Source organism: Mycteria americana, chromosome 10 (genome assembly GCF_035582795.1).
Source record: "Mycteria americana isolate JAX WOST 10 ecotype Jacksonville Zoo and Gardens chromosome 10, USCA_MyAme_1.0, whole genome shotgun sequence".
Taxonomy (NCBI): domain Eukaryota; kingdom Metazoa; phylum Chordata; class Aves; order Ciconiiformes; family Ciconiidae; genus Mycteria; species Mycteria americana.
Window position 1 is genome coordinate 10,305,506 of NC_134374.1, and position 13,021 is coordinate 10,318,526.

At 43.3% G+C, this 13,021-nt stretch overlaps 1 protein-coding gene across 1 annotated transcript; it reads right to left on the reverse strand.

The window, feature by feature from the left end:
• Positions 1-841: 841 nt before the first annotated feature.
• LOC142415075 (palmitoyltransferase ZDHHC15-like) lies at positions 842-5,577 on the reverse strand. Its single transcript, XM_075513069.1, has 5 exons — positions 5,480-5,577; positions 3,777-3,897; positions 2,868-2,937; positions 2,202-2,234; positions 842-1,108 (listed from the first exon to the last, which is right to left on the reverse strand). Exons 2-5 carry the CDS (start codon positions 3,889-3,891, stop codon positions 967-969), a joined length of 360 nt encoding a protein of 119 aa, XP_075369184.1. The 5' UTR covers positions 3,892-3,897; positions 5,480-5,577; the 3' UTR covers positions 842-966.
• Positions 5,578-13,021: the final 7,444 nt, after the last annotated feature.

The window sequence follows — 13,021 nt, forward strand, 5'->3', positions numbered from 1 at the left end:
TTTTTTTTCTTGTCAGTCCAGATCAGTGCCAGGGTGTTATACTTTGATACCCGCGGAGAGAAGGGAGCAGACGCTCTTTAAGAAATTAAGCTTTTGGAAAGCATCAGTTACAGTACACAGTAGGGTAGCAACCCCAGGATCTGCACTCTACGCCTTCCCTTGCTCGCTCGCTCGCTCTCCCTAAGTGCAAGGGACCTAATCCTTAAGATACCAATACAGAGAAAGTTGGGGGGGGGGGGGGGGGGAATGCCCGGGCAGTTCAGGAAGCAACATAGGAGAAAACCACCCACCCACAATTAATGGTTTCCTGTAATGACTGAAATACGTAGGAGGTATTCTTGCAACCACTTGAAAAGCTTCAAAGGTTGACAGCTAAGAATTTCTACTTAGAAGACAATTATTTCCATCATCAGGGGAAGTTTGGGGGGTTTTTAAGCACGGAGATATGGCCAGACAACAGCAGCTGTATTGGGAGTTGGGAAGATTAACCACATTTATGTCCAAGAGCCTAGCCTAACCCAAGCGGTGCTTATCCCTACGTAACACCTCTAATTTCAGGGGTGTGAGTCATGGTATACCCTAATGTCTATTGAAAAGGCACCAGAACATTTCTGTAAACAGCAGTCCTGGGCTGTCCTTCCGTGAAGGGTGTCTTCTTTTGAAGGACACGCGAGTTTTCCAAACTGAGAAACTTGTGGTAAGTTGCCAAAGACTCTGAGATACATACATGCAAACACAAGAACAGGAAAAGGCTGTAACTTCGCTGCCAGAAGCTAACGCCACAACTTGAAGTTCCCAAAGTCTACTGGCGCCTCGCTTTGTGCATTCCAGACACCTAACGGGAGTTATACTCAGAAAAGGGCACAGGAGAACACCTTAGGGAAGAAATGCAGACCCTCCATTGACTGAAAGCAAAAAAGGAACAAGAGTGACTAAACCCCACCAGACTCATAGGATATGAAAAAGTCACCAGATTTCACAACTTACTGTCCAATACTTAATGAAATACTTGAAGACTGTTGCAGCAATATACAAGCAATACAGCAAAGCATAGGCTAAGAACAGTAGAAAGAATTTGTAGTTAGAAAATCCAATGCAGTTATTCACCCTAGAGGACAAAAGCAAAGTTGAAATCAGGATATGTACAGCACACGGTGGTAACACAAGGAATCCTACCATTTTCTTTGCTTTTCTTAAGCCTCTTGATGGTGCCACACAATTTCGTCAATAAAGAGCTCCCCTTAGTGGTCAAAATGAAACGTGACTAAAGTCTTCCGGCTTTTCACTTGAAGACTTCTTGCTATGCCAAGCAAAAGGACAGTTCATATTTTGGGGATCTAGTTTAAAGTTGGTACCACCGGTAAATTTGTCACGGAGGCAGGCTCCAACTACTCAGTGTCTCTTTCTTGTCTGCCAAGGTAATCAGATCGGGGATTTCTGTGTTCCTGCCTTCATTTGCAAAACTCAGGAGCCAGATTCACTGCTGCTTGTTTGTTTACACACAAAACAAATAAACCCAGATGTGATTAGCATTCTCCACGCACAGGACAACTCTAAAAAGGAACAAGGGAACGCAGAAAAAATCGTAGGGGTTTGTCTCAAAACTCGGGTTTGAAAAATCCTCGACAATTTAGGATTACCAGGGAGGTTCAGCTGGGGAAATGGTTGTGTTGCTTCTGATTTCTGAAATCTTCCTTTTTAAAAAAGCAGAGGGAGTTTAAGAAATTTAGTGGCAGCAATTCTCAAAAAGTGTAAAGCTTAATTCATCCGTGCACCATTCTACACAAACTCTCTGGCCATGCACAGGTGGCAGGCATCATTTCGGAAACAATCTGCGTGCAAATATTATTATTGAAAGCAACCACCAACTGCATGCCAAAATGATCATACAGCCCAAATTAAAGGTGAAGTTGAAGCCCCTTTAAAACTTGAATAATGGCCAAAGGGTGAATTAGCAGTTGGGTTTTAAGTTATATCGATACAACAGCTTTTTCACACGTAGCTTATGGAACATGAATGCTCTGTCTTTCAAAAGATCAAACATCTCAGGCAATTTCAAAGTGTAATGATTTTATACATTTCCCAACACGGAGAGATGCACGGTCTAAAATGAAAGAGGCATACAGGCACTATTCTGTGGAAGAAATAGATTTAAACAGCCTCTCTTTTCAAAACACTACAAACCAATATCTAGAACATACCATGGACAGTGATGATCCATTTTTAGCACACATCTGCAAAGGGACAAAAAAGAAAAATTGAAGATTTTTATTTCATACTTCATTGCCAACTGCAGATCAATAGCAACAGCCTCTGGTTTTTGTGAGATTTCTACATGACACAGACTCAAGATGATACTGTCTCTTGGAATTTTTTAAGGTAGGCAGGTATCATTTTAAGAAGGAACATTTATTACTTTTTCAAGATCAACCAATGTCCTCGGTACTCTGCAAGATAAAAGGAAATGAAAATGATTTCTGCCCTAGAGGGCTTAAAACTTTTGCAAAACACCACAGGTAAAGGCCTGGAATATTAAAAAAAAAAGAACAAAAATAAAAGAAAAGTCAAAATCACACTTTATTTTGACCTGCCTAGGTTAGTCAGTTAATTGTCACTAGATGCCATGTTTTCTAGCACCTTAACGCTGCTGACGCACTTGTAGGTGTGGGAACTGCAAACACTTCAGGGCCACAAAGAGCAGAAATGCAAATGCCAGTGCTGTCGCACACCAACACACGCTGTCGGCTGCAGCTGGGCCAGAGGTACGTGGGTACCTTTATGTGTGCAAGACATGTGAAGGACCGGCCCGTTCACATAACTTAGCGGTGACTATGTTCACTGCAGGGAAAAACAATCCAGTAACTTACATAGCACAAACGGAACAATGGTGACAACGGTCAGGTTTTATCAGCTGGCATCGATCACAGAATCGAACACCTGAAATTACAGACACATTAAGACCAAGTAATAGAAAAGTGGTTTTTTTCACATGTTAGTTAATATTCCGCTCAGTTCCTAACTATTCATATTCTTTCCTCCGTCACTTCAAAAGAGGAGACCATTTGCAGCTGATTTTTGCTGCCAGGTCATCATCAGATAAGCAACGCTCATAATTCTTCCGGAGACTTGCAGATGCGGGGAACAATCCTCACTGCAAAGCATACAACAGCTTAAAAGCAATAAAACAGAACTGTACACTTCCCTCTGGCTTCCACATTTACTCAGACTTTACATACATTCCATTTTGATAATTGCCTGTATAGCAGCTCTTTACTTCAGAATTCTTTGGCTTGGCTGACAGAAATGAACAGGTCAGAGCCTCCAATATGAGCACGGATTTCTCTCTAGCTTTGAAAGGAGCGCAGTATGCATTTAATCACAGAACAAGGTCCAAAAATCTCTTCACAGAATTATGTCCTGCATGTCCAAGCTAGACTCCACTTCAAGTAAAAACGACTACAGATTTTGTCATTCTATTACTAGTACGAAACGCAGACAACATAAGTAGGCTTTTGAACTGTAAATACACAGGGTAACGTATTGCTTCTCAAAGGCAGCACCTGGTACCCCCTGAAGATGAACCCAAGCGTTCAAGGCTTCTTTGTTTTCCCAAACATAAAACCTGAGAGAAAAGGCAGTAAGACTATTCGCACAAGAGTTACTCAGCGCATGCAGGGGCACTAGGAACGCCCTGCGGGTCAGCAGTATCAGCTGGATTATGCCACTTCAGCCTGCTTGATTAGATTTAGGGACGCAAAGCTCTCTGCTTAGCTGACCTCCATTCCCCGTTCTGGTGTACACCGGCAACTTCCTTGCAATTTCGGCGAGAATTTGCCTCTGCACTTCCGGCCTTTCTTCATTTTCGTAGCGTTCTTTGTCAGCATAGGACATATGGTACTAGAAGCAGAAGTCACGAGAGCAGCAGTTACCCACAGGTAGCAGAGATAGTATTGCAAATACAGGCAAGTTTGGAAACGTTTTTACCTCCCACTCCTTCTAATGAGATTAATCTAATGTGAAAATGTGTTTGTTAAGAAAACAAAGAGAGATAGTAAGTGCTGGACAGCCAGAATACTACGCGATACATCAATAAGAAATGCAAAAGTGAAATTAAGGATCACAACACAACATACTGGAATTGCTACTGCTGCTGCCTTAGATTACCATTTTTCATGAATAACATTACTAACCGCGATAAGGACACTTTAAGTGCTTCCCCTGTGAGCAAGAACCTGTCCCCAGCCACAGTTTTATATTTCTAAAACTGGGATTAGTTGTTATTTATAAATCCACATTCTTGTAATTAGGATCCGGTTACAGTCATGTACATTTGGAGTGCCACACAAACATCATCCTCCTTCTGTTGCTCCAAACATAGTGTTCTATGAGTACTTCATAAAGAGGTAAACCAAAATGCAATAAAAATCCACCAATCCGAGCAGCATGGAAAAGTAAATATTTGGTAGAAAAAGAACTGAAACAAATGCCTGCCTCTGACTGTCCTGTGCTCAAACCACTAAATCATACCCTTGTCCTAAAACAAGCCACCTACGTTAAAAAAACAATACCAAACCCTTAACTAACTATTATTCATGAAACGTTCTCCTTTTGTCACAGTGAACTCCAGTTTCTCTTTACCATCGTCTATTGTTACGTTTCTCTTTCATGACGCTGCTGCCCAGGGAACTACAAGGGCTGGAGCTCCTGGAGCTCCACGTATACCCAGCACCAAATTAAAAGCCACAGGCTGCGCACCCAGCCCCAGTCCGCACTGCCACAGGCGTGCCACATCAGAATCTCAGCATGTCTAAACGGAAAATGATTCTTCTCTCCCTCACTACCACAAGAAAGAGCCTGACAAAGGAAGCAAACTTCACCCCTGCGGAGAGGCCTGCTCCAGCCGGCAAAGGGCTCCCGGCAGAGCAGGCAGGGCTGGCCTTCGGTGGGACACGGAATGTTCACATACGCACCACAACCATCTGGCTCAAGAGATCAAGAAACCCCACTACCATTGCAAATGCAGCCGTTTCCACCTGCACTGTACCATCTTCCATGAAGAGTGAAAACCCAAACTGAAGGTCCTTACTCAGGGGACTCCAGTAAGGCTAGGTTAGGGAAGGTCCTCAGGATTTGGCTTGCAACTTGTTAAATGCTTAGAGAGCAACAACGCTATAAATGTGTTAGTTAAGAATCATCAGTCCTGTTATCCTCCACGTGAAAAATCCTATCCGCTCCTGGAACACCTCAAAAGGCAGCTTTAGAAGTTAACACCATCTCTGCTTTAAATCAAGCTCTTTGGGGAGGTAAAGGATTCTCAGAGCGGTAAATTACGCAGTTTTTATGGAGAACTCCAGGTCACTTTCCATCTCTTTAGGAAATCCGATCAGTTGTCCAGACCAACTAGGCTGAAGGATTTTTGAGTTCTCTTTAGCATCTCTGCTTTTGTTCTGCAATGAATGTAAAGTGCTTGGACTCTTACCTTTTTGCCTGGCTGCACCGGGAGAGTAAAAATAGACTTCCAGTATGTCCACACAAAGAGCACAAAGAGAATATGGAATATTATAAGATAGGCCACTAAAAAACAAAACAAAACCAAGCAGAACAATGGCTTCTTAAGTAAAAGTTTCATTCATGATGGGCATAATTCCAACCTTTCACAAAAAAAAAGTGGGAGAAATGAAATATAGGGACTCACCCTATCTCCTCCTCCCTTCCTTCCTAGGTCCTGATGTGCAGTTCAAAACTGACTGTGTGCTGTGGGAAATAATGCTGAGCCTGCAAACAGCGATTCATTCCTACTGAGGCTGAAGCAATTCCTGAAGAAGAAACAAAGCTGGAATCATCAGCTGCCACATACTGAATTTCTCCTTTCCTGTCTGTCACGCCTGGCAAGCCTTAGAGCTTTGTCAAAAAACCCTGGAAGCCCTACCCAAAACAGTTTTTCCATGTGAACCCCACTGCTTGCAGAAAGACTCCCTCAACAGCCCTGTCCTTTGCATCCCCCTTCCAGTGTGCTGCCTAAGAGGAGCTGGAGAAGCAGCGCTGCTATTTAGTCCATACCTTCTCTTTGCCCTGACGGGTGATGTTTCAGAAACACTCAGTAGAAACTCAAGGCTGTTGCTCACCTCCCTGGGCAAGAGAAATTTCCAATGTGCCTGACAGAGCTCTAGAAGGAAGGAAGGTGAGGAGGGTCCCAGATTAGTCATCCAGGCTTCTCTGTTCCTTGATATGCTCCTTGCTCCACTGCTCAACCCCCTGCACCCCAAAAAAACCCAACCCTCCCTTGCAACTCCTTCACGAGGTGAAAAAACCTCCTTATTCAAGTCAGAAAGTTCCAGGAGGCGGACAGCCTCTGAGGCTCCCATGGCCCATACAGCATTAAAACTGTGCTGCTAATAGGCTCTGATCCCCCAAATTAGTCCATATCTAATTTCTACGTGTCCCCCCCACCTTCCTCCCAACATTGCAACTTCAAATTGTCAATCTTTGTTTAAATTGTGCATTTCTCTTACCACGTTTCCACGGCCAAACACCTCATTATTGGTGGCTTCTGAACAGGAGGAAATAAAAGCTTACATTTGTGCCTTGGCCAAGACGAATGCTCTGCGGACAGAAGGCTCTGTGTTCTCTCATTTCCTTGGCAGGACTAACAACCTTGGCCACTTTAGGGGAGGCTACTGTATTAGCAGGGGGGAAAAAAAAAAGAAAAAAGAAAAAAAAGAAACAAAAACCCCAACCATCAATGACAAAAAAAGCTCAAGAATGGTGCGGTGTATTCGCAGTGAGCCAGAACCGAACTTGGAGATGGCAGAAGGGTCAGGATATGTCAAAGTAGAAAGCTGAGACAAAGGAAAGAGGGACGGATCTGGCGAACGGCAGCTTCCGAGCCAGCCCGACCAACTGCAGCAGCAGAGCTGTTGAGCCCTTCGGCCCTTGACAGCCCCCAAGCTGAAGCTCCCAGTGCCGTATCACCGTCAGGGTCCCCGAGCCCGTTCCGCACTCCTACCTCCTTTAGCCCATTGAGGGGACACGGGCAGGCGGATGAGTATGACACAGATGGTGTTGGTAATGAAATAGATGGGAGATGGTGTCGACTCCCTGCGTTGAAGGCTCCTGCATTTCTGCACAGAATTTCGGCACGTGCGCGGTGAGCCCCACGCAGCCTGTGCACACCTGATTTACTGCTCAGGCATTGATCCTTGGTCCAGCACACGCCTGGGAAAACCAGACCCGCTGTGGATTCATTATAGATTTGATCTACTCACGGGCAGTGGCCCAGCTGAGGTTGGACGCCTCTGCCACGTGCGCTAGACTACTGGAACTGCGGAGATGCAGTAGATGTTTCTGGATATCCCATGGCCCAAACCTAGTTGCTGCTTTGGCCAAGCTGGCTGGCACCTAAAACTCCTGGATGAAGCTGGCAGAATCAACAGAGCTGGCGAGGACTCTTTGTTAACAGGTGGAAACTCAAATTGTGTTTAGCATTGCCATCCTTCATGTTGTGCTCTTGTCTCTGGTTGGGGCAGGCTGCACGAAAACAGAAGGAAGTTAAGTCCTGTTTGTTGCTGATGGAGTTGTTACTTGTAGCGTTCCAATAAATGAGTTCATTTCCTTAGGAAACATTCAGCTCCTTGTGCCTGGAGGCACCTTATGCTTTATGCTCCTGCTTCAAGTAGAGAGGATGCTCCAGGAGCGAACGGAGGTTACCGAGAGCAGAGCTGATGAAAACGGTTGGTTTTAATGCAGACAGGGCAGCGATGTAACGTGGCCACATAGGGCTTGCCATCCCAATTACTGCTTGGCCCATCTTCAGAAATAAGTCCAACCTTAGGGAAATACGTAAAAGTAAACTCACCTTGCCAGCAAAGTGTTCTCTACAATGAATGTTCATGAAAATGCTCGCTTCCTTTGAACCTAAGCATCCTTAAACGATTCTCCTCAAGCACTGGAAGCTCAGTCAGGTGTACGAGTTTGCTTGCAATTCACCTCTCATCAGCCTACGGAATCACTAAAGTTTAGCTCTCACCTCTTTTAGGCCCCATCTAGTTATGCAACTTAACTACAGTGAGGACAACAGTTTTGCTGAACATGCAACAGCCTCCTCATCATATTTTCATGTGGGGAGACAGAAGGAAAAGGCTATTTTGTGTAAAGTTCAAGCATTTCTACGGGGCTTGACAGATGTGGAAAAGGCAGAGCCCCCTCCGGTGTATCTGAAGGCAAATCCCTTTTTCTCGTGTGTCTTGGATGTGCCCACATCTACCTGAACAGAAAGGTATAAATCTTGGAGTTTTTCCTACCCATTTTGCTTCAGGACTGTAGTTCATTAACCACAAGAAACGCAGTTTCATTAATGTGCATTAACCAATGACTTTCCTATTACCACTGCTGTCTCCATCAAAGAATCGTTTATGGAAAACAAGGGCAGAGGGAACAACATGCTTTGGCAGCTTTAAGATTATACGCCCAAAGCTTTTTACCCTCTGCCTTATATTTTTACGTTAAAGTATCATGAGATATTACCATATTTTTCATTATTATTTGTGGTACTAAATACTGCGGCACACAGTGCCAGATGGCTAATATTCAGAATAAAAATAATGCAAGGCCAATCTTAGAAAGACTCAATGCGCATGTAACAGCATATATTCTACAACCAATACAACACTGGGCAAAAACGCAAAGTGCCTGAACAGACCAAGATAAAATAACCAAAATACATGCCAGATTATTTAAATAATAAGAACAGAAAAAAAACACCAAAATCCCACCAAAAAAAAAACCCCTTGAAATTGAAGTAGAGCTTTCGTGACACGTGGTGAGTGCTGCAGGACGGCATTCAGCCCCTCGATGAGTGGGCCCTGCAGCTGACAGGGAGCTCGGCGGTCCCTGGGGAAAACACTGCAAACACTGTCTGCATGAAGGCTGCTCTCAGCTGAGTTTCTGATGCCATGTGCCTCTGCCACGGCCGTCTGAGGAAGCGTCCTCTAGGATCCCAGTGCTGTGCCAGCCCTGCCTGACAACCGTCAGCGGGAAAACAGGGGACTTCGCTCGGATACAGGGGACTTTGTCCTTGGTGGTCTTGAGACCTTGTAATGGGTGTAATTTTTCAAAAGATGTGTGCTTAGCATAGTGTTAAAATCCAGCTCTTGTAAAGTGTTTGAAGCAAGGAAAAAGGAAATGCTCCAACACATTAGTCACTGGTAATTAGGGTGGCTTGTGGCTATAATGTGAGAGGTTAAACAGCCTTTTCCAGTGGCTGGCATTCTGGTTAGGATTTTAGAGGCGTTCTAGTTAGGATTTTAGATAGTTTTGTAGCCCTGTGTTATCTGTGATAGAACTAACTGACATGATAGATTTTAAAAAATTTGTAAAACAGCTAACAGTATGTTCATACAACATGTAACCTGTTTGCCGTAACAAAATATAGGATGTCTTGCTTAGTGTTAAGGTGGAAAGAAACATGTTTTTTAAGAAGAAAATAAAAATGCCATTTTTTTAACATAAAAAAAACATTTTAAAATACAGCTCATTTATGCCAGGTATTCAGTTGACTACGAAATATAATTCACATTGCACTTCAAGTATATGTGTAGCTGCTCTGTTCTTAAATTTAAGGTCTGAGGATTAATAGTTCACATTTTTAATTTCTTTGCATTCATTTCTTCCCATTAATTTTCCCTCTTTCTTCATATACTTTAGTGAAGCATTCCCCTCCTTGTGTTCCAATACTGTTGATTCTAAATTATGACTGAGTATTGTCACTTTTCTTTATCCTCTAGCCTGACTGCTGAATTAATTTGATTTCCACAGCTCTGGGGGTACTTTCATTTAGTCCGATGCCTGCCGTAACTGGAATTGTCAACGTTACCGTATGAAATACAGGTTCCAGTCTCCCCTTGGCATACTGATTATCTGGCATTCAGTGTTGATTCCTCCCATTTTATAGGAATGTTTAATAATTATAAATCTTAGTTCTAGAAATAGTCTTTATGAAATTGTACTCTGCTTTTTTACAGCTGGAAGAAACAAGTACTTGTCGCTATAAGTGAAGTTCATTACAATGTTATAATCATATTAAACACCTTTAATGAGAAAGAACTTAAAACCGTTAATAAACTCTAATAAAGGTGTTATTTCACCTCCATGCGCCAGGGCTTATATTTCTTCTGCTGAGCTGCTTCTGTCATCTTCTCTGACTGCCAGCTCTGGAGCGTGCATTTCTGTCTGTCTCCAAGCAGATCCTCCGCTTCCACACTAAATCTGCAGAGAAACAGATACTTTTTTTTGTGGCAAGCTACTTTAAACAATGTAAAAATAAACACTGTAAACTCCCCTTGAAGGGTTTAGTGTACCCCAACCCTATCTGTAGAAATGCTTTTTTCCTTGGGTGGAGTGAGTTGGAACCATCTTCTGTCCGTACAATAAATGGGATTTCTTAATAGTTCCTCCAGTATTTCAACAGAAAGCATTCACACACCTATCAGCAATTACCTATTACCTGGTCGCAACGCTCCCTCCACTTGGGTACGTTCTTCGCACAGTGAAGCCCGTTTCATAGAAGTGTCTAAGTTGCCAGCTCTGCTTCTTACCAGACTATAAATAAGCGTGTGGCTTGTTACCAGTTCTTGATCAGGATGAAACGCAGTCATAATCAAACATATTCAGGATGAGAATGGGTTTATAAGGAATGATATCAACCGTGGCGTTAAGGGGTCTGTGATGAAAACTGATGCTTCGAGGGGCCTGAATTAATATACCCCTGGGAATCATTTGAGCCCATTTTTATCGCTTTTTATAAACCCCCTTGTTCTATTGCAGTTCATCCTTTCATTCTGCCCTATATTTCACAGTTCACATCCCTCTGCAAATGTCATCGTTTTGGTCCATTCTGACTGCATTTGCCCCCGTTCATCTATTTTGAAATAAATAGAATAAATTAATTCCCATTTATTGCCTCCAAAATGCCTTGATTTTATGAGGTATGTAATACCTCCACACTGGCATTTCTGTGCTTCTGCACTACACCCTGATGTATGGTTCTTACAGGAAAAAGCTAGCTAAGGACCCACTTCCAATACCTTTTATTAGCCAGATGATGCCTTTAAAGTGTTGAGAGAACATGAGCACATTAGTCTTCACGCCAACACCCCGTGTGCCGGGGCGTCTTCATTTTTTATCTTCGTTTTGCTGTTGGGGATACCGAGACATCCCCGGCACAGCTGTACAGCATGTTAGGGTATAACGTGCTGTCGTTCAGGACACTGACCTTGCTCTCCAGCCGCGGTCTGCTCTCTGCACAGCTCTTGGAAGGACTGGGGGCCGTGCTCCAGTTACCCGAGTGCAGCCCTCCCATGAGCGCAGTATTAGTTTGCCACAGTATTTTAGCATTTAATGGTTTAGTATTTTGGTGTTGGCAGCGTAGTATTTTACGGTGCTTTGGGAGGCGGTGTGGAAAAAGTCCAGATGAGGTCCCTTTGGGATTCCATTCACAAATCTCCTCTGTGGTGAGTTATTTCCATTCCCAGAGCATCTATTTCTTCTACCGAGCTGCTTCGGTCATCTTCTCTGACTGCCAGCTCTGGAGCACGCATTGATTTCTGCCTGGCTTATGCAAGGAGATCCTCCGCTTCTACAGCTAAATTTGCAGAGAAACAGGTATTTTTTTGTGGCAAGCTGCTTCAAAGAGTGTAAGTTTATAAAACTCGTCTGTTAGCTTTCTGTGTCTACAGCATGAGCTTTGTTCTCCTGGTTAGGTCACTGTGAGAAGGGGTTGTCATGTTTCTGACCGCTACAGGTGTACGGCCTCGTTTTCTTTGTGTTTCTCTGGGGTTTGTGCAGTGCCTGGTACAGGTATCAGTCACCTGGTATCACGTAAATGAACTGGTATGAAGAGGAGAAAGAGAAGACTGGAAATGGAAAAAAGAGTGAAATAGTAGGGGGAGGAAATAAACGCAGCAGCATTGAGAGTTATTGAAGAAGGAACAGCAGGTACAGGCAACATTTGCAGGGAAAATATTCATACCAACTGTATTAAGTACCTTATTAGCCTTAAAAGTGTAGAGAAAACTTAGTGCAGAAAACTGAAATTCTAAAGCTGATTCTTTGCTGTGTTCATGAAAATGGCCTATTAAAATTATTAATTATAAATTTTTCCATCAAATCCCACATAGCCACTTGATATTGTAAGTATATACATATATATGTAATGCCAGATTTTTCAGTGCAGAAAATTTTCTCATGTCTTAGCTGTTTTAATTCTAAATATCCTAAATGAGGGGATACCAGCTGTCCGATCACATTTCCATGATGGCAGTTATTTGCCAGATATTTATCTTTAGCTTTCCTGTATTTAATTTGATCCCATTACTTCCAGTACTCTTTCCTTCTGTCATCATTAATCGTTTCGCACCCTTCTTAAATGTTTGCAGCGTGGGGTGTAGTCTCCCCTTAGTTATCTGTAAACTAAGCCGCTAGCGTTTAGCACTGTTAATCCCTTTTTCAAAATTAATCGCCTCCTCTCCACCAGTCTGCTGATGTGTTTTTTCAGGGTGAGATGAATGACAGAACGTCATTTTCAATATTGCATCAGAACGCTACACATTCCTCTTCGTATTTCATGAGAGGAATGTATTTCTTTCTTACGCAGCTGGTGCTTGCTTCAGAGCTTTGAAAGTGTATTAGGCCAAAAATTAGCACTAGTCTGTAGTGAAGAGAGTATGAGCTGAATGATGGAATGCGCGTGTTCCATCTTCAATTTTGGGGTCTCATTTGGCAGCACGTAACAGGTTCTGTTGCTGACGCGGTGTCCAGGCACACGGAGCCTGCTCTTCTCTCCGTATGTAACGAAGACGAGACTGTAATAACACACTTGTCTCGGCATGGCATCGTGAGGTCTAACAATACACGTTTGTTGAGTGATGTTGTACGTCTCCGAGAGAGAGGCGTTAGAGCTATGTCAAACACCGCGATACCACAATTCGGGGTTTTTATCCACACGCAGGACATTCTGTGTAGCGCA

Excerpts from the sequence above, each read along its gene's own strand:
- LOC142415075 (XM_075513069.1), bottom strand. The coding sequence starts at position 3,891 with ATGTCCTATGCTGACAAAGAACGCTACGAAAATGAAGAAAGGCCGGAA. Across the intron at positions 2,938-3,776 it reads CACCAGAACGGGGAATGGAG|GTGTTCGATTCTGTGATCGA; the intron begins GTCAGCTAAGCA and ends CTGTAATTTCAG. Across the intron at positions 2,235-2,867 it reads CATTGTTCCGTTTGTGCTAT|ATGTGTGCTAAAAATGGATC; the intron begins GTAAGTTACTGG and ends GTCCCTTTGCAG.